Source organism: Ceratotherium simum, chromosome 19 (assembly GCF_057802395.1).
Source record: "Ceratotherium simum simum isolate JZ-2026a chromosome 19, ASM5780239v1, whole genome shotgun sequence".
In the NCBI taxonomy this organism is placed as follows: Eukaryota; Metazoa; Chordata; class Mammalia; order Perissodactyla; family Rhinocerotidae; genus Ceratotherium; species Ceratotherium simum.
The window spans coordinates 472,727-492,689 of record NC_141918.1 but is presented as its reverse complement, the minus strand read 5'-3'; the positions used below and the strand labels follow the sequence as shown (position 1 = coordinate 492,689).

Genomic DNA, 19,963 nt, shown 5'->3' with positions numbered 1-19,963 from the left:
TTTTTTTTAATGTGACTGGTTTTTCAGCTCCCCTACAGCAAGTAAATGAAAGAAAACTGACAAAGAAAATGCCATATAATTTTTAATCAGCAATTGACAACTTCACATAATATATATTTTCCCTTGAAATGACTTCCAAGACTAAGTGAAATTGTACTCATGTTTTAAGTGCTTGAATATAAAGTGTACAAAATTAAGGAAATTATAAAGAAGCACCATCCTAGGATTTGAATACTAAGAAAGGCAATCAATCTGAGTTGTAATAGTGGCTCTTAACTGATCTTAGACAGATCACTGCAGTCACTTGCCACCTATTTGTTCCCCTCTGTAGAACAGTTATACTACTACTCACGTCTCTGTGGGTATGCTACAAGAATTACCCAATTGTTAAGTTGTAAAGCACTGAGGAAATTTTAACTCTGACATCAGAACAATTGAGTGCATGCTGTCATATAAGCATAACAGAAAGCTGTGCACATTTACCTATCTTTTTGTTTGTATGTTGACCACTGTCTGAGGACACATGAGAATACTGCTGCCTAGAGGGAACAGGATATGGAAAATTATGTCCAGCTTATCCATTTTGTAAATTCCTTCCTAAAAATATTGTTGATCTTCCTCTGGAATACATTAATCATATACCACTTGCTCTCTAGAAAATATAAATAAAAATCTGTCCTCTACCTTTCATAATTGCTAGAGACATATGTATACTTCCCTTGGACAGTAATTAAGAAATATTTCCTTCAGGATACGTTTAACTTATAAACTCCTTGAAGGCAGAAACCATGTTTATACATCTTGTATACCCCCATAGCAACCAAGACAGGGCCTCACACATAATATGAGGCTCCATAAATACTTTTAAAGTGGTTCTCTCTGCTTAGAGTTAGGAATGGAAGATAAGTCAAAGTCCCTGTCCTCCAGGAATGACTCACACTGTCACAGTGTCTTAGACATCTGTAACACAATGTGGTATAATAAAGGTATGTATGATATACATGAGAGCATGGAAAATGGAGAGATTGTCAAGAAATCTTTAAAGAAAAAATGACATTTTAGTCTCAAAGGACAAATAAGAACTCACCATATACAAAAGAAGCAAACAGGTATTGGGAACAATAAAAGGAAAACATGGCATAAATTTAAAGATTGAAATCATATGATGCATCTTTTCTGACCACAATGCTATGAAACTAGAAATGAACTACAAGAAAAAAGCTGGGAAAGTCACAAATATGTGGAGACAAAACAGCATGCTATTGAACAACCACTGGACAAATGGAGAAATCAAAAAATACCAGGAGACAAACAAAAATGAAAATACAACACAGCAACTCTTATGGGATGCAGCAAAAGCGGTTCTAAGAGGAAAATTTATAGCAATACAGGCCCACCTCAACAAACAAGAAAAATCTCAAATAAGTAATCTTGAACCACACCTGACAGAAAAAGAAGAACAAACAAAGCCCAAAGTCAGCAGAAGGAGGAAAATACTAAAAATCAGAGCAGAAATAAATGAGATAGAGACTAAAAAAACAGTATAAGGGACCTATGGAACTAAAAGCTGGTTCCTTGAAAAGATAAAGAAAATTGACAAATTCTTAGCCAGACTCAGTAAACAAAAAAGAGAGAAGGCTCAAATAAATAAAATTAAAAATGAAAGAGGATGGATGGAAAAATGGAAAGACAATGGATACCACAGAAATAAAAAGGATTATAAAAGAACACTACGAAAAACTACATGCCAACAAATTGGAATACCTAGAAGAAATGGATACATTCTTAGACTCATACAACCTCCCAAAAATGAATCAAGAAGAAATAGAGAATCTTAATAGACCAATCACAAGTAAAGAGATTGAAACAGTAATCAAAAACCTCCCCAAAACTAAAAGTCCAGGACCAGATGGCTTCTCTGCAGAATTCTACCAAACATTCAAAGAAGATTTAATACCTATCCTTCTCAAACTATTACAAAAAATTGAAGAAGGTGGAATGTTTCCTAACCATTCTATGAGGCCAACATCACCCTGATACCAAAACCAGACAGGACAATACAAAGAAAGAAAATTACAGGCCAATATCACTACTGACCATAGATGCAAAAATCCTCAACAAAATATTAGCAAATTGAATACAGCAATACATTAAAAGGGTCATAAACCAGATCAAGTGGGATTTATACCAGGGATGCAGGGATGGCTCAATATCCACAAATCAATCAATGTGATACACCACATTAACAAAATGAGGAATAAAAACCACCTGAACATCTCAATAGATGCAAAGAAAGCACTTGACAAGATCCAACATCCATTTATGATCAAAACTCTGAATAAAATAGGGATAGAAGGAAAGTACCTCAACATAAAATGTACACCTGAAATTACACAATGTTATAATCCAAAATGACCTGAATAATAAAAAAAAGATGTGGTATACGTACACAATGGAATACTACTCAGCCATAAACAAAGATGAAATCTTGCCATTTGCAACAGCATGGATGGACCTTGAAGGTATTATGCTAAGCAAAATAAGTCACAGGGAGAAAGTCAAATACCGTATGATCTCACTCATAAATAGAAGATAAAAAATGACATCAACAACGAACACACACATAGATATAAAGATTAGACTGGTGGCTACCAGAGGAGAAGGGGGTGAAAGGAGTGACTGGGTATATGTGTAAGGTGACAGATGGCAATTAGTTTGGTTGGTTAACATGATGTACAGAATCTCAGGTGCATCCCAGATATACTAGTCAGGGCTTTCCAGAGAAACAGAACCAGTAAGGGGTGTGTTTGCGTGTGTGTGTGCGTGTCTGTATAATTGTTGTAAGAACTGGCTCATGCAATTATGAAGGCTGGCAAGTCCAAATCTGCAGTGTGGCCTAGCAACTTGGAGACCCAGGAAAGCCTATGGTGCAAATTAAGTCTGAAGATAGTCAGCTAGAGAATTCTCCCTTGCTTACAGGGTGGCTCTTTTTGCTCTATTCAAACTTTTTGTTGATTGAATATGGTCCACCCACATTATGGAGGGCAATCTGCTTTACCCAGAGTTCACAGATTTAAATGTTAAGCTTATCCCAAAACACCTCCAAGATGACACAAAATTAACTGTCACACCATACCTAATGAATCTGAAACTGCATTTTAAAAGGATCTGCCAGGTGATTTCGTGCATGTTCAAGTTTGAGTGGCATTGCTCTACAAGACTCCTGAAGGGCCTGAATTCCCCCTCCCAGTTTAAAATCCGCCTGGTAATTTCAGTAACTCAGAAATAAGGCTTGATTTGTTGTTTTAACTTGAAAACTTTCCCAGCATTTACTGATCCAGAAGTTAGGGATGCCTTCAAAAATCCCTGCTCTCCCCACTGGGCAAGGGTGACCACATGCAGCTCACCAAGCCTCTGACCTGGTTTATTGAATTATTGGCTTGTGGGTCTTCCCTGGCTAACTGGACTCCCCAAGGACATCTATAACATCTTATCTTTCCCTTTATCTCCAGGCCTTCATTACACAAGACAACTGCTGAACTGAAGCCTGTGGTCAGGACAGCAGCCCCAGGTCTGTTCCCCGACCCATCCCTCCAAGACAGGCTGGTAAATTTCCCTAATTCCTCTTTTTCAGAGTCAGCAAATGCCAGGAAGACCTGTTTAATTAGACCTGTGGAGACGTAACACATATACATTAGAGGATTCTATAGGTTGAAACATATGAAACTGCCGGTAGTAGGTTATTTTGACCCACAAAATCGGCAATTTCATAGGCCTCAACAGCATGTTTCCATTTACTGTTTTCCCTCTTCAAAAGCTATTTTAGGGACAATATGCCGTCACGAGTGGATAGTACCAGGGTTGCTAATGTTCATGGCAATTTGTTCCTGATACCTGAATGTCAAATACACACCATCCACTGCCCAAATTGAATCCAGGCCTCTCCTTAATTTTGCGCGACGCCAGTCCCCCCTGCCCGCCTCCAGACTCCTCCTCCTCATCCCGGTCCCGGAGGGCGGCCCCTCCGGTCTACACCCGAGCACAAATGTGGGACGGACTGCCCCTGAGAACGCGGCGCCCGACAGCCTAGACCGACGGCGGACAACGCGCCGGCCCCGCCCCGCAGCAGCAGCTCCCAGAATTCCGCTGACCTGCCGGGCCTCTCCCGAGCTGCCCTAACCTAAGATGGCGGCTGGGCGGAGTCTGCGTGCCCGCCTCGGGGCGGGGTCGGGCCGAGGGCAGCGCCAGGGCCGCCGGGAGCCTCGGGCTGTTGGGCAGGAGCTCCCTTTTTGGCCGGGCAGGTCTCGCACCTGCTCCTCGGGCGTGTCATGAGGTCCCCAGGTGGGGGCCCGGCCCCGAGCGATGGCGAGGAGGCCTCGGACAGCACGCCCCTCCTGCAGGGCCCCTGGCCGGCGGAAGCCGGTAAGCAGCCGGCGGTCCGGGGCTTTGGGCGGGCGGTCACCCGGCGGGGGTGGCCGATGGGGCGGAGCTGCTCAGGCGCGGGGGTCTCGAGGAGCGGAGCCCAGTCAGGGTCCCCTCAGCCCGGCCTGCACCGGGGTCCGGGTCCGGGTCCGGGCCCGGCGGGGGCCGCGAGGGGCGGGTGGGCCTCGGCAGGTGCGGTCCCGCGGGCCGGCCAGAGCTGCTGGGCGCCGCGGGTGGGCTCCTGGCGATCTTCGGTCGGAGCGAGCGGGGGACCTCGTGGAAGAACCAGCTGGGGGAGAGTCTGCAAATCGATGGGCAACGGGCCGGGCGGAGGACCCCGTGTAAGAGGAACTGGGGGAAAACCTGCAAATTGGTGCGCAAAGCGCTGGACGGAGCCGCTGCCTCTTACCCCCGTCACCGCCCGGTTCCCGCAGTGCCTGGCCGCCAGCACGTGATCTGGTCCTCCTTGGGCGAGGAGCGGGGACCAAAAAGGACTGAGGTTAGCAATTGTGAGTATGCGGAGGAAAATTATTGCATAACCCAGCGAATATCTTGAAATTTTGCAGTAAGAGATTAAAAGTACTGCACACAATTTTTTTCCGTGTAGCATTCTACGATTTAAGTTAGGAAACAGTTTGGTTATCCTCAAGATAGGGTATTTATAAAGCTCTAAGGTGAATTGCCAAAGGTCTTGCAACAAATAGGAGAGAAGATACTTCGCAACGCATCTTCCCTGAATTTGGGAAAATTAGAATATTTTGCTATTTGATACTTTTGTAATGTAACTTCTTTAAAAGTAATTAAAACTGAAGAACAAATTAGTTTTTTTTATAGTTTTATTTATTTCTTTTTCCCCCAAAGCCCCAGTAGATAGTTGTATGTCATAGCTGCACATCCTTGTAGTTGCTGTACCTGGGACGGCCTCAGCATGGCCAGAGAAGTGGTGCATCGGTGCACGCCTGGGATCTGAACCCCGGCCGCCAGCAGCGGAGTGCGCGCACTTAACCGCTAAGCACCGGGCGGGCCCCCTGAACAAATTAGTTTTAAAGATGTGTGGGTGAGAAACAGAGTTGCATTAGAAATTTGACTTTCCCTGACCAAAACCAGTATACCTAGTCCTGTGGTATCCTTTTTACTTGTTTTTAACATTACCAGATGGTGGGGGTAGAGGTGGCAACGTGTTAGCTCCATCTGACAGCTGGGTGCTTATTTTAGTGGACGCTCAATGTAAATACTGTACCCTGATGACTTTCTACCTAGAAGTCGTACTTAGTTCCTTAAACTGATCTTTTTCTATGGCATATAGTGTTATATTTCTATAATCTTCTTCTGCAAAATAGTCTAGTATGGAAATACAGAAACAAATGCCATGATAAAGATATTCCCTAGAAACTACTATATTCTGTTGCAATTGGGGGGGGAATATATATATATATATATATATATATATATAAAAATCAAATTTTAGCTCAAATGTTAGACATCATTAGTTGTCAGGAAAATGCAGATTAAAACCACAGTGAGCCGTTACACAACCACTAGAAAGGCTAAAATTAAAACGGCTGAAGACATCAAATGTTGGCAAAGAAATGGAATAACTAGAACTCTTCTACATTACTGGTAAAGGTGTAAAATGGTACAACTACTTTGGAAAACTATTTGGCAATTTATTTTAAAGTTAAACGTACATTACCATAATAGCACACAATGTTTATAGCAGCTTTCTTCATAACAGTAAAAAATTGGAAACAACCTAGATATCCATCAACAGGTGAATGGATAAACAAATTGTAGTATATCCATACTATGGAACACTACTCAATGATAAAAAGAATACCAATACACATAACAATGTGGATAAATCTCAAAAACACACTGAGCAAAAGAAAGCACCGTATTAAAGCATGTTTCCATCAGTATGAAGTTCTAGAACAAGCAAAATTAAGCTCTGTACCTGGAGTGCTGTGAGCAGGAGGACAAGAGGAGCACCGGTAGAAAAGAGGTGGAGAAGATAAAGATGGGTTTAACAACTTCGGAGGTGCGAAGGGTTGCCTCGTGGACCCTCCATGGTGCTCTCTGTCCTAGCTTCAGTAATAGCATCTACCATGTCCAATCTAATAGGGGAAACAAGATGACCCTTGGTTATAGTTTTAATTAAATTATGTTCTATATATTTACTGCACATTTAAGAAGGGGTGGGTATTTAGGAAAAAAAACTTTCCATCCAGAGTTAGTTTTTTAAAACGTTTTGGTGCCTGAAGGAGTAAATCTTTAGCAGTCCTTAAAACTTTTCTTTCCATATGAATATAAATATGTATCTTTTATATTTGTTTCTGGAACAAACCAATATGAAGTTAGCTGTCCCTTATCTATGCTTAAGTGTATAGTTTTGTTTTTCAGAAGAGAAAGGCTGATAAAATACTGCTACTGTCGAGACTAGCTACCATCTGGTGGCGCCTCATTGTATATGTGGACAACAGGAGGCCAGAGAGGTCAAGTTCCCAGAGCCCGCGTGTAGCCGCATGAAGAACTAACCTCAGAGTCCTCCTGGATTTTAGTCCCATCCTCCTTCCTTGACACAACCCTGCCACGTTTGTGTTATAGTTGAGAAATTCCTATTTGCAAAATGCTTAATCATTTTTATTTGACCCTTCACAAACTTGAAAGTTCCCCACTCCACCATGAATAAGAGGACATGGTTTTAAATTATGCATAGTATTTCTTTATTGAGAGGGCTAAAATTAGAATATGTTTCTTTAGTGTTAAGAATTAATTCTTAATTCAGGTTGATAGAATATGACAGAATTCTCAGTGACCCAACTATGGTTTGCCTCTCAAGCATTTGCTTTTAGTTTACTTAGTGAATTTCAGAGATGCATCCTAAAATGACAGGGGAAGGGTGGTTTCATGCTGATAAACAATAGGAAATCTGTGGATTTTTCTGCCTAATTTAGGTAGGAGGAAGGGGAGGAATTGGGCAAGGAGCTTCCCCTCCCACACACAAAAATTCTTCATCCTCACACTTTCCACCATTTGAAGGTTTACTTTTGTGTGAATGAGATGTGTCTTGTATTCAGTTAACCGGGTTTTCAAAATGCTGTAGCACCAAGAATGTGCTCATTCATGTTAAGAGAAATCAGCTGTAGGGCTTCTAAGACATTTCTTTGTGTTTAAAGGCAGAGCGTGGATCTGGAGCCAAACCCAGCTCCACTAAGTGGCTGTGTGAGCGTTAGCAGTGACCTCACCTCTTGATGCTTTCCTTATTGATAAATCCGGGAAAATGAGAGGATCAAATGAGCTAATGGAAAGTGCTTACAATAGAGTGTGGCCCATAGTGTTAGTTACCATCATCACCGTCCTCATCAGTGAAGACCATTTGGATTGTGCGTTCCTCAGAGAAGCTGGGCACTGCAGAATGAGGCCCATTCTTCCAAAATCACGCTATTGGAACTTGTGATTTTCTAGCTTATAATAGTGCATCCTGTGCTTTGTTTTCATTGGTTTTGTTTTCTGGGGGTTTTTTTGGTTTTGTTTTTTGCCTCTACTGTTCTGTTGGGGGGTTACATTGAAGGTGCAGTTACACAAGCGTTGAGTTTCACAAATATGTTTTGTGTGTGTATGTAGACTTACGCATAAGGTATGGAGTACTGGTAGAGACGACCATATTACAGATGAAGGGAAACGGCCTTGGGACGTGTTATAATAGTCAGTGTTGATACTGAAGTAACTGAGTCCATTTTAATGGAATTTGGTGTTTTCACATAAGTGGGTATTAATTTGGGAGCTAAGAACACGTAAGGGTTTATCAGGAATTAATTACCCATAAGGCAGGGTAAGACTAGTTGAATATTACACTTTTTAAAAGCAAAATTTATTTTATCCATTTTAGATAGGAAATCTTTTTTTTTTTTTTTGTGAGGAAGATCAGCCCTGAGCTAACATCTGCCAATCCTCCTCTTTTTGCTGAGGAAGACTGGCCCTGGGCTAACATCCGTGCCCATCTTCCTCCACTTTATATGGGACGCCGCCACAGCATGGCTTGACAAGCAGTGCGTAGGTGCGCGCGCGGGATCCGAACCAGTGAACCCCGGGCCACCGCAGCAGAGTGCGCACACTTAACCGCTTGCGCCACTGGGCTGGCCCCCAGGAAATCTTTTTTAATGCAATTCGCTGGCCAAGGGGGCTCACAAGGTCCAGTGCCCACCCTCCTCTAGAGAAAGTCCTTATCTTTGCGTAGGTCAGTGCCCCTCGCCATGGAGTTTCCATTTCAGTTTCAGCCCCTCACTGCTCAGAACCTCCTTGCTCCTCACCCGGCCCGTTCCTCCCCACTGCCAAACCCTTCCACGATGAAGAAATGCCTGACATCCTCAGCCTCACCAGCCTCCCCTCACTGCCTGCACCTCCTTGTTCAACAGACCCTGGCCATCTGGGCATACCACTCTCACTACTCACTGCTGGCGTGAGGGGTGGTTATTTCCTCTTGCTTGTGCTAATTGATGGGATTGACTCCTTCTTAGTCCGTACACGTGCTTCTGATAATTACCCCTCCACTCTCAATGCCTGTGAGCTAGACCGCTTTTCCCCTACATTGATACATCTTCTCCTCACTTCCTGGCACTTTGCTTCGTTCATCAAAGGCTTTGCCAACAGACACACCTCCATCTTCTACACTCTTAATTCCTGCTATTATCTTGAGTGATTTCTCACCCAACACCATGTCTCCTCAGTTCTCTGGACTCCTCCATGTCTAAGGATTTCCTTCCCTCCCTTGGTCACCCCTTGGGCCTTGTCGCCTCCCATAATTCCTTTAAGTACAACCAGGCCTCCTTCCTACTGGTCTGTGTAACTCCTCACTTTGACCTCTCTGAAGTCATCTGCACCTTCCACCCACTGACTCCTCATTGTTTTATGGAGAAGTTCACATATATACAAAAGTAGAGAGAAGATTCTGTTTTATCTATTGTCAAGAGTAGTTCATAGGTAGAATTGTGGACTTCAATCAAGAGACGCTTCTCTGCTTTTAAGCCCCCAAAATGTTTGCCTACCAGCTCTCCCAGACACAGTTCTAGGCACTGGAAGTATACAGCAGTGAGCAAAACAAAACAAAAGCTCCTGCCCTCACTGAGCTTTTGTATTCTAGTTTGCATTTTCCCAAACCATTAGCGCTGTCCATTTTACTTTCGTCTTGGGTCGGAATTAGAGTATTTTCTTGTCCATACTGTAAATGTCTGTGCTCTCTGCTTTGTCACACATCCATCTCAGTGCCTACCTCTGAGTACAGGCATGCGGTGAGTCAAGGTCACACACCAGGGTGTATTGTTCCCACCAGTTTTGGATGGGTGTCTACTCACTCAGCAATCCTGTCTGTTTCACTGGGAACTTCACACCCCCGCTCTCTTCAACAACTTCTTCTTTTCCCAGTTCCTAATTTCTCACAAATGAGAACCTCGATTCCTAACAAATTACTTCAATTCCTAATATCCAGAAGCAATAATAATAACAACAATTCACAATTATTGAAGGCTGATTACATGTACCAACTCAATTAATCCTTATAATAACCCTAATATCGGTAAAATGCTTGGACTAATAGCACATAGTAAGTGCTCAACAAATGTTGGCTATTATTTTTTATTAAACTCAGTACCCACCATCCCACTTGCTACAGTCCCATAGTCCAGCCACGTCAGACCATTTGGAGTTTCCTGCTCTCCCTGGGCTTGCCTTTCTCATGTCCCTACTTCTGTACCTGCTGCTGCCTTTCTTGTATTGCTCTCCCTCCTCTCACCTGCCTGGTCACTTCCTGTTCATTGATGAAGACTCTGTGCAAATGTTCTTTCTCCAAGAGGCCCTCACACACATACACACACAGGCACATTAATGTGACTCTTTTGTCCCTTGTTACACACATATATTGTAGCAGTTTATTTTATTGGTATAACTTTCTCCAGGGTGAACAGGAAAGGAACTCAGTTTTGAGTGCCTACTATACTGCCCTACAGCACTTCATTTAATCCACACACAACCCAGTGAGGTGGATGGTGGTCGCCTCATTTTAGAACTGAGAAACCTGAGAATGAAAACTATTAAGTAACTTCCCCAAAGATGCACAGCCAGTGAAGATCAGAACTGAGATTCACTCCTAGGTCTGCATATCTCTAAATTGGCCTGTGTTCATTCAGCTACACTCATTCCACATTCCTAAGTTTAAACCATACTTTAGAAGGTGATGTTTGTCTTGATGGGTGCTGTGTTCGTTATGCAAGCATGATTTTGCTTTGAACTTGATTTCAAATGTGGTGGATGCTCAATGGATGTTCTTTTCGTCATGCAAGCATGCTTATGTTGGACCAATTTCAAACATTGTCCAAAAATCACAGACACGTTTTGCTCTGTCGCCATACTTTCTTGAAATAAAATTTTTCTGACTGATTTATCATCAACAACCATTTTTATAAAGCTAGGAACCATTTATTTTTAATATTTCTTGAAACCTCATAGTCATATACTTTGACATCTTTGTTGGCTTTTTATTTTCTGATTGTTGACTGTGCCCCAAAAAGTTAAAGTTGCCTGATCCATAATTTCTTCTAGGTGAGATTTTCGAGTAATATCACTAGTAATTTGAAATCATTTTACTTACCTTTCCCTCACTTCCCAAGCTTCTAGCCCCACATCTTATTCACGTGATGAGGTGTGTCATAGTCCAAATCAAGCATCACATGGGGAGAAACTGATAACATACGGTAAAATAAGGTCACTGCAAATAAGGACAGAATGGGGTAAAAACATTACAAGTCACAATAGCATAAAATAAAGTTATTTAGAGTAAGAGAATTACTGATAACTCTCTCCTTCCCTTTCACTTACTCCTGCATCTAATATGTAAGCAAGGCCTGTCAATTCTGCCTTTCAATTTATCTCAAATCAGCCCATTTCTCTCCATGGCCTCTGCCTTACTCTAGTTTAAGCCACTTTCGTCTCTGACCTGGAAGACTACAGGTGACTTCCCTGAGTCTGCATCCCCAGCACCCGTCACACTTCTTCCGCTTTGTCGTTTCCACACAACACCCAGAGAAGCTCTTGAAACCAAAAATCACATCCTGTCACTCCTCTGCTGAAGTAGATCGTGAACTTTGTAAATAGTACCTTGGCAAAGCAGACAGTATATAAATCTAGATTTTTCCTGCTCCACATTACTCAACACATTTTAAGTGCCCAAATTTGCCAAGATTATGAGTCCCCCATCCAGACTTATGTGCATTATTGTCCGACACAGAGCAATGACAAAGAAATGTGTTCTCCTATAAAGCATGCCTTGCAGTATCCAGACTGTCCTGAGCTAGACAGCTGTCCATTTGGTTGGAGCAGAGAGCAAATGTGTCTAGATTCAGGTAACACAGACTGTGTGAATGGAGCCTTACAAAGCCCCTTCTCACAGGTCTGGATCTAACTGGCAGTGGTGCCGTTAACTCTAATGCTGTTCTCCTGAGGAAGGAGTCAAGATGCCAAATGAAAAGTTCTCTGTTAAAGATGTAAATCTTGCACAGACGAAACGTTGATAGCAGTTGTTGAGTGTGTGAGGGCTTATAGAAAAGTGAGATAGATCATAGTATATTCATATTCATATATAATAGAGAACAAAAGTTCTCTGTTAAAGATGTAAATCTTTCACAGAGGAAATGTTGGTAGCAGTTGTTGAGTGTGTGAGGGCTTATAGAAAAGTGAGATAGATCATAGTATATTCATGAGTATAGTGCCGTATTCATTCATGCTTCAGTCTGAATCAGTACCAAGACCTTTGTACTCTGAAAAATGTATTCATGTTTGAAGTTAGGTGGATGAAAACACCAGGATTCCTGAGTAGGGGAAAACACACATATATATATAATGTTAATATGTCATTTCCAAATAAAAGCACGAATATATTCATATGTATGTATTTAACTTATTACTAAATGAAATAGATGTTCGTGTCTTTCAACAGATACTTACCAAACACTCAGTGTTTACCAAAGCTAAAGGTGTAAGACCCTGGGTTAGCTGCTTTCTCTCTGTCACTAAGAGGTCGATCATGCTAGTCAGCTGCCTGAATGCCCATCCCCTCTCCAATTCTGCAACTCAACTCAGTGAAAGAAGAAGAAAAGAGAAAATATGTGCATTAGCTTATAATTAGAGTAAAAAATAGGTCAAACTCCTCCTCTCACATGATCCTTTTTTCCTTGGTTCCTCCAGCCTACTCTGCCTTCCTTTTTTTTTTATCATTCTGGTACATTCACTTATTTCCCTTTTTACTGTGGTCCCTTTAAGCATGATCAACTGAGCAACTGTCACAGAAGCTGCAACTGTTGTAGATTCTGCAAGTTTGCTTCTGGATTCTTAAACACTTTTAGTTTAGGAGAGGCTTAAGTATTAATCATGGCTTCTGATTCAAGCCCAGCCTCTGAGGATACTTTTCAAGGTAAGAATTTATCAAGAAGATTTCATGCGCTAACCTCGGCGGTACATTTTTTGCGCTGTGCTCCATTTGCGATGGGCCAGCCATTAACCCGTGGTCAGTAGCATACGTGCTCTGCTGTAGTGAGTACTCAAGGATTTATTGGCCGTGCTTCAGATAGTTTTTCTGAAATAGTGATGCCATTAAACCCCCTTACCTATTCTCATATCTTTGCCAGCAGACAAGAACTAGAGATTCAGTTTTGACTGTGGAATGGAGATTTTTCAGAGCAAAGTTCGTAAAGCTATTGCCTCCTAGTTTTAAGAAACTGGCTTACAGTTCAGGCTCTCATGTGTTAAATGTTTATCAAAACTACAGATACCGGGAACAAATTCTCTTTGATAAATGTTTTCAGATATGCTTAATCTGGGCCGGCCCCGTGGCTTAGTGGTTAAGTGCACATGCCCCGCTACTGGCGGCCCGGATTCAGATCCGGGTGCGCACCGACACACCGCTTCTCTGGCCATGCTGAGGCCGCATCCCACATACAGCAACTAGAAGGATGTGCAACTATGACATACAACTATCTACTGGGGCTTTGGGGAAAAAAGGAGGAGGATTGGCAATAGATGTTAGCTCAGACCTGGTCTTCCTCAGTAAAAAGAGGAGGATTAGCATGGATGTTAGCTCAGGGCTGATCTTCCTCACAAAAAAAAAAAAAGATATGCTTAATCTGAGAATATTGTCAGAAAAATATTCGTGGTTTATTAATTTGTACACTTCTAAAAAGTAACCTTGTGGTGATTTAGACAGTGCCATCTAAGTTACTCTTCCAGTGAGAGTTTCCCCCATCTCTATTTCAGCGCCAGTGTGTTGCTCTGCTCGTTACAACTTAGCGGTCTTGGCCTTTTTTGGTTTCTTCGTTCTCTATGCATTACGTGTGAATCTGAGTGTTGCACTCGTGGATATGGTAGATTCAAATACAACTTTAGCAGATAACATCACTTCCAAGGAGTGTGCAGAGCATTCTGCTCCCATAAAAGTTCTTCGCAATCAAACGGTAAGTGCTGTTTTTTAAGCAAACAATCTTAATCATGAAATACTTCCAAGTAAAAGTTTTGAAAGGTCTTTCTATATGCTTCAGAAACCACCAACATTTTCTTCATGTAAACTCTGAATCACTGTCTTTTGTGTTTTCCCGGGAACTGGTTGAAGAGTAACTTGTTACCATAGCCTGTTGCTGTGCTGTAATACACATTTTGAAATTAGTTTTTCAGTTTCCTCTATTAACGTACCATCCTTGAAGACAGTTTGGAAAAACCTGTTTGGCATACCAGAAAATTAGATTCTCTTAGATGTTGCTAAATAGTTTCTGTAGGACTATTATTTTAATAGCTGTTTTACTTCTAAGGTTCCTGTTGCCAGAGAGCTTAGATAATCTCAACTGCAGAATGAAGAAGAACGGGTCCATTTCTGAGGACGTTCTTTTCCAAAATTTGTACACACCTCACCTAAGCTACTGAAGCCATTTTGCCTGCCTCATGTCGTAGTGGAATTGATAAGTGTGTGTTTATCATTTGTTCAAAATTAAATTTCACACACTTTATTTTATTTTGCTTATCACACAGGGGGATAGTACAGAGAGAAAGGCTGGTGTCCTTTGTGATAAGTTGGTTTTCATCCACTTTCAGCGCTCACAAAGGAGCCGGATCACACTCAGATGCATCTCTTCTGCCGTTTACAAACAAGAGTGTCAAGCAGGGAAGAGGGTTTCTCCCAAACAAGCACACAGACAAAATAATGACTTATCAAGAATCTCTGTTGGGCCGGCCCTGTGGCTTAGCGGTTAAGTGCACGCGCTCCGCTACTGGCGGCCCGGGTTCGGATCCCGGGTGCGCACCGACGCACTGCTTCTCTGGCCATGCTGAGGTGGCGTCCCACGTATAGCAACTAGAAGGATGTGCAACTATGACATAAAACTATCTGCTGGGGCTTTGGGGAAAAAAGGAGGAGGATTGGCAATAGATGTTAGCTCAGAGCCGATCTTCCTCAATAGAAAGAGGAGGATTAGCACGGATGTTAGCTCAGGGCTGATCTTCCTCACAAAAAAAAAAAAAAAAGAATCTCTGTATTTGACTTCAACACCGTTGCTGAATACATGTTTGGGTGCTTATCACCCACTTTCCCCACTCCAGCCTGTGATCTGTACCTGCTGAACAGTTCATGAAGTCCTAGAATTCCACAGATAAGCTACAAATTGGTACCTAAACAAAGATAGTTAACGATTTGCTTTATATCTCTCCCTTTGGCAAGAGCTTTTGTTGCTCTAGCTCCTATCTTCACCTGCCTCATGTGACAGCAACAGGGAGTCCTGGGATGGCTCTTGGCCCCATGGCTTGGTTATACAGCTCATGTGTTCAAGATGTCAGATGTTCAGATCAGTCACCAAATCTTCATTATTACCTTACTATGTGCTGCTGCTAATTCAGACATTCCCTACTCACGGGAAGTTTATGGCTTTGTTTAAATTCTTGCCCTTTTGTATTGTTCTGTATGCTTGTTCAAGTGCTTAGTCTGACATGGGGGAGATATTAGTGATCTATATTTATGCATATGAATAGCCAACATGAAGTGAACACTTAGCATGTCAGGCTGCCTTTTATGTGCCTTTTTCATTTAATCTTCCCGGATCACAAATCCAGTAAGTAATAGAGCTAGGCATGAACCAGGCCTGTCTCACAGGCCAGGCTCAGCCACTACAGTATCCTGTTTAGTAGCTTTCTGGATTAAGCCTGTCCCTCTTGTTTGAGCCTTCTTGGCCATGGTCATTACCAAACCTCTACAACTCATTCGATAGTCTAGTTTCATAAAATAGCAAGCCTTCTTGAAGTTGATGACTTTCAGTTATCTCCCATTCACTTCTAGAAACTGTGTGTCTGGGGCCGGCCCCATGGCGTAGCGGTTAAGTGCACACGCTCTGATGCTGGCGGCCCAGGTTTGGATCCCGGGTGTGCACTGACACACCACTTGTCAGGCCATGCTGTGGCGGCGTCCCATATAAAGTAGAGGAAGATGGGCACAGATGTTAGCCCAGGGCCAGTCTTCCTCAGCAAAAAGAGGAGGATTGGCATGGATGTTAGCTCAGGGCTAATCTTCCTCTCACACACACACACACACACACACACACACATACACACTAACTAAATAATTAATTAAATTTTAATTAATTAAAAAAAGAAAGAAACTGTGTGTCTGTATCGTGGTGACTTACCTACCTAGTAGAAAGTTTGCATGTTCTTCAGTCTAAAACAGTGGTTCAGAATTACATTTAGATGTACTTACATGCCAATAAGAGAAAGGAGCTATTTAGTCAAAGTCTTAAAAAGTGGGTTTTTTCCTCCTCCTCTTTATAGGGTAAAAGGTACCAGTGGGATGCAGAGACCCAGGGATGGATTCTCGGTTCTTTTTTTTATGGCTACATCATCACACAGATTCCTGGAGGATATATTGCTCGCAAAGTCGGGGGAAAACTGCTGCTAGGTTTTGGGATCCTTGGCACCGCTGTCTTCACGCTCTTCACACCCTTGGCTGCCGATTTTGGAGTTGGAGCTCTCATTGTCCTCAGAGCACTAGAAGGGCTTGGAGAGGTAATGTTTTCCTTCTCTTTTTCTTACCCGATATCATTTTCTTGTCTTCTTAAAGATATCCTTCTTTGGTATGAATATGAACCAAAAATTGACATTGGAAGATAAGAGGGATTTATTTTTTAGTTAGAAAAATGATTAACTAGAAAATAACCTGAGTAGGTTTTGTTTATGCTCAGTGAGGTCTCTAGGGAGAGTGCCCCCAAATTGGAGGCTTTACCTGAAGACTAGAGAAAACATGTTCCAGGAGACACTTCACAGCTTTCCCTACTCTCTCCTCCTCTGGGAGATAAGAAAATAAACCACTGGTAAGGGGCCGGCTGGGTGGCACAAGCGGTTAAGTGCGCGCGCTCTGCTGCGGAGGCCCAGGGTTCGCCAGTTCGGATCCCGCGCACGCACCAACACACTGCTTGGCAAGCCATGCTGTGGCGGTGTCCCGTATAAAGTGGAGGAAGATAGGCACGGATGTTAGCCCAGGCCAGTCTTCCTCAGCCAAAAAAAACAGGGGGATTGGCAGATGTTAGCACAGGGCTGATCTCACAAAAAAAATATGTGTGTATGTGTGTATATATATATATAAAATAAATAAACCACTGGTAAAATAGTGAGAGACCATCCTCAGCTCTAGAACTTCTGCCACAGTTTATCTCTGCTCTATCATTGATTGCTCAGATCTAAACACATCTACACAATAGATTGTCAGATTGCCTTGCTTTACTTTTAAATTTGTTGTTATTCATAGAACTTCTTTATCATTTGTTCTTTTTTCTGGTCCTAGAGACGAATAATTTATCATTTTCTCTAACTATCATTCTTTAGTTCTAGGATTCTTCTGGCCTTTCTGCTGCTTTTAGAATTGTTTTTATTAATTTTTATCTCTTTTTCCCTCTCTCTTTCTAAGATTTTTATTATTTAAAAATTTTTTAATTCCTTATCTTTCTTTTCCTTTCCACTTCTATTCTGCATTTCATCATATGTACCTCCATATTTAAATAATGATCTCTTTTCATTTCTAACTTTGAACTTCTACCCATGAAACTGAGGTTTAGGTTTATTTTTCTCTCTCTTAACATTTCTTTAGCCTGAGAAAGACAGTGGCTTCTGGGTTTGGTAATAGCAGGAAGGTTATTTTAGGTAGCAGTGTCTCATGCTGTGTTGGAAAAACACTGAATGGATTCATAAAATCAGAGTTTGATTAATAACTCCACTGTCTCTAATGGTGAAACCTTAGGGAAGTTCTAATCTCTAAACCTCAGTTTCATCAATTTTAAAATTGGGACTAAAATACCTACCCCCTCCTCAGTCACAGCTCAGATGTGATAATGATTGCTAGAATACTTTGGAAATTGCTAAGTGCTGTTTAAATTTAAGCTTTGATCACTCATGTGAATGTTTTTATTTTGTCCTTATTGAATAGAGGTGTACTAAATAAACCCTTCTTGACTACAAGATTAAAAAAACCCTCTATTACCAGCTTCCTCTTCTGCTCACCTAAGTAAAATATACTTAATTGTAGTATATTTTCTCTGATCCAGATATTGAATCTCCTTGCTGAATGTATTCCCATGTTTTAGCTTCCTGTCTGTTTATGCTACTAATTTTGCATTATAATATATTGATTATATTACTACTGCTATCTCAAGTGACCATTTTATTTCTATATAGGATTTTGTGTGTGTGTGTGTGAGGAAGATCAGCCCTGAGTTAACGGCCGTGCTAATCCTCCTCTTTTTGCTGAGGAAGACCGGCTCTGAGCTAACATCTATTGCCAATCCTCCTCCTTTTTTTTCCCGAAAGCCACAGCAGATAGTTGTATGTCATAGCTGCACATCCTTCTAGTTGCTGTATGTGGGATGCAGCCTCAGCATGGCCAGAGAAGCGGTGCGTCGGTGCGCGCCCGGGATCCGAACCCAGGCCGCCAATAGCAGAGCGTGCACACTTAACCGCTAAGCCACGGGGCCGGCCCTCTGTATAGGATTTAAGTTGTGTTTATTCTTAGGTTCTTTTGTGTTTCTCAATTCCTCCAATATGTATCACATGTACATTGCCTCATCTGTGAACTAGGTCAGCATCTTGCATCCCTAGCATCTGATTCACCATAAATATACCTACATTGTCCCTAAACTACATGATCTCTGTGGACATTTCCAAACATCTTAAGCATTATTCTATAAAGACTCATCCTGTGGATGCTCCATGACACAGATTCGTATCGATTTGCAATGCTGCCTAAATCATTTTTGCCTTCCATTAGTATTTCTTTTTTCTTTTTTTGTTTTTGAAGGAATCAGCAGAAAGTACAAAAGTATTAAAGCATTTATTCTTCTCTCAATTTATAATAGCACTCTCTATCATTTATCTTTACAACAATCATGCAAGATAGAGAGTATTATCTCTGTTTTACAGATAAAGAAACTGAAGTTCAAGGAAGTTAACTAATCTATCTGAGGCTACACAGTTAGTAAGTGGCCAAGGAGAGCTGTGAATCTCTGCTTTGACTCTGCCAAAACCTATTCCTTCCCACTCTCCTGCAGCCTCTGCTCCTCTCGCAAGTCTCTTTGAGCCTCCTTGCCTCCACTGTTCCATTGCCTCTCCATATAAGTAGTTAGCATTTACTAGGCTAGTTATCACCAGAAAAAAACAAAACAAAAGACTATAAACTCTCAGTTGAATTTATCCTTTTTTTGGTAGGACCATTTTTCCTGTTGATGGAGGTCAATTTGAATTTTATTCCAGTATCCCGAAGTATTGTTGTTGTTAGCCTTGTCAAGTGCATTTTGACACCTAGTGACACTGTGTACAGCAGGGGGGAAACCCTGCCCTGTCTTTTTTGTGCCACCCTCTCACCTTCTGGTGCTATATAAGATGATGTTCCACTGCTATTCACAGGGTTCTCATGGCCAGTTTTTTTGGAAGTGGGTGGCCATGTCCTTCTTCCTAGTCTGTCTTAGTCCAGAAGCTCCACTGAAACCTGTCCACCTGGGTGACCCTGCTGGCATTTGAAATACCAGTGGCAGAGCTTTCAGCACCACAGACACACACAGCCACCACAGTATGACAACTGACAGACGGGCATCGTGGTTCCCTGACTGGAACAAGAACAAACCCAGGCTGCGGGAGTGAGAGCCCCGAATCGTAACCACTAGACCACCAGGACTGGCTTCCGAAAGTATTAGCTCAGTATTTTTAAAAGCTATGTATTGATAACCTTCCCACTTCATTCAGGCCATTAATAAAGTGAATGAGTAAAATTAACCTTGAAAAGAGTCCCCTTATGTCATCATTCGATACGTTCTTTTAGATTTATTGTAACCCTTACCTTGCAGCTCACAAACCCATTGACAAAATCCACAAATCTTTGTTCAGATTTTGAAAGTACTTCATTATAAGGCATTTTCACTCAATAGTGTAAAGATGTCTCGCTTCGTGGAACCTGATTCTAGTTTGATTTTTATCCAGA

The 19,963-nt window shown here is 41.9% G+C and overlaps 1 protein-coding gene across 8 annotated transcripts in view; it reads left to right on the top strand.

Annotated features, from left to right (window-relative positions):
* The first annotated feature begins 4,266 nt into the window (after positions 1–4,266).
* Positions 4,267–19,963, top strand: part of SLC17A5 (solute carrier family 17 member 5) — a 56,193-nt gene continuing 40,496 nt past the window's right edge. For 4 of the 8 annotated variants that reach the window (XR_015555201.1, XM_087443773.1, XM_087443772.1 and 1 more), the window contains exons 1-3: positions 4,267–4,422; positions 13,723–13,919; positions 16,273–16,506. Coding sequence is in view for 7 of the 8 variants with exons in the window: in XM_087443773.1 (XP_087299899.1) it covers positions 4,329–4,422; positions 13,723–13,919; positions 16,273–16,506 (525 nt within the window). In the remaining variant the exon portion in view is untranslated. Of the gene's footprint in view, positions 4,423–4,794; positions 4,922–13,722; positions 13,920–16,272; positions 16,507–19,963 lie in introns of those variants that run through there. The other 4 variants (XM_087443775.1, XM_004422037.3, XM_087443776.1 and 1 more) reach the window with 4 other exon arrangements.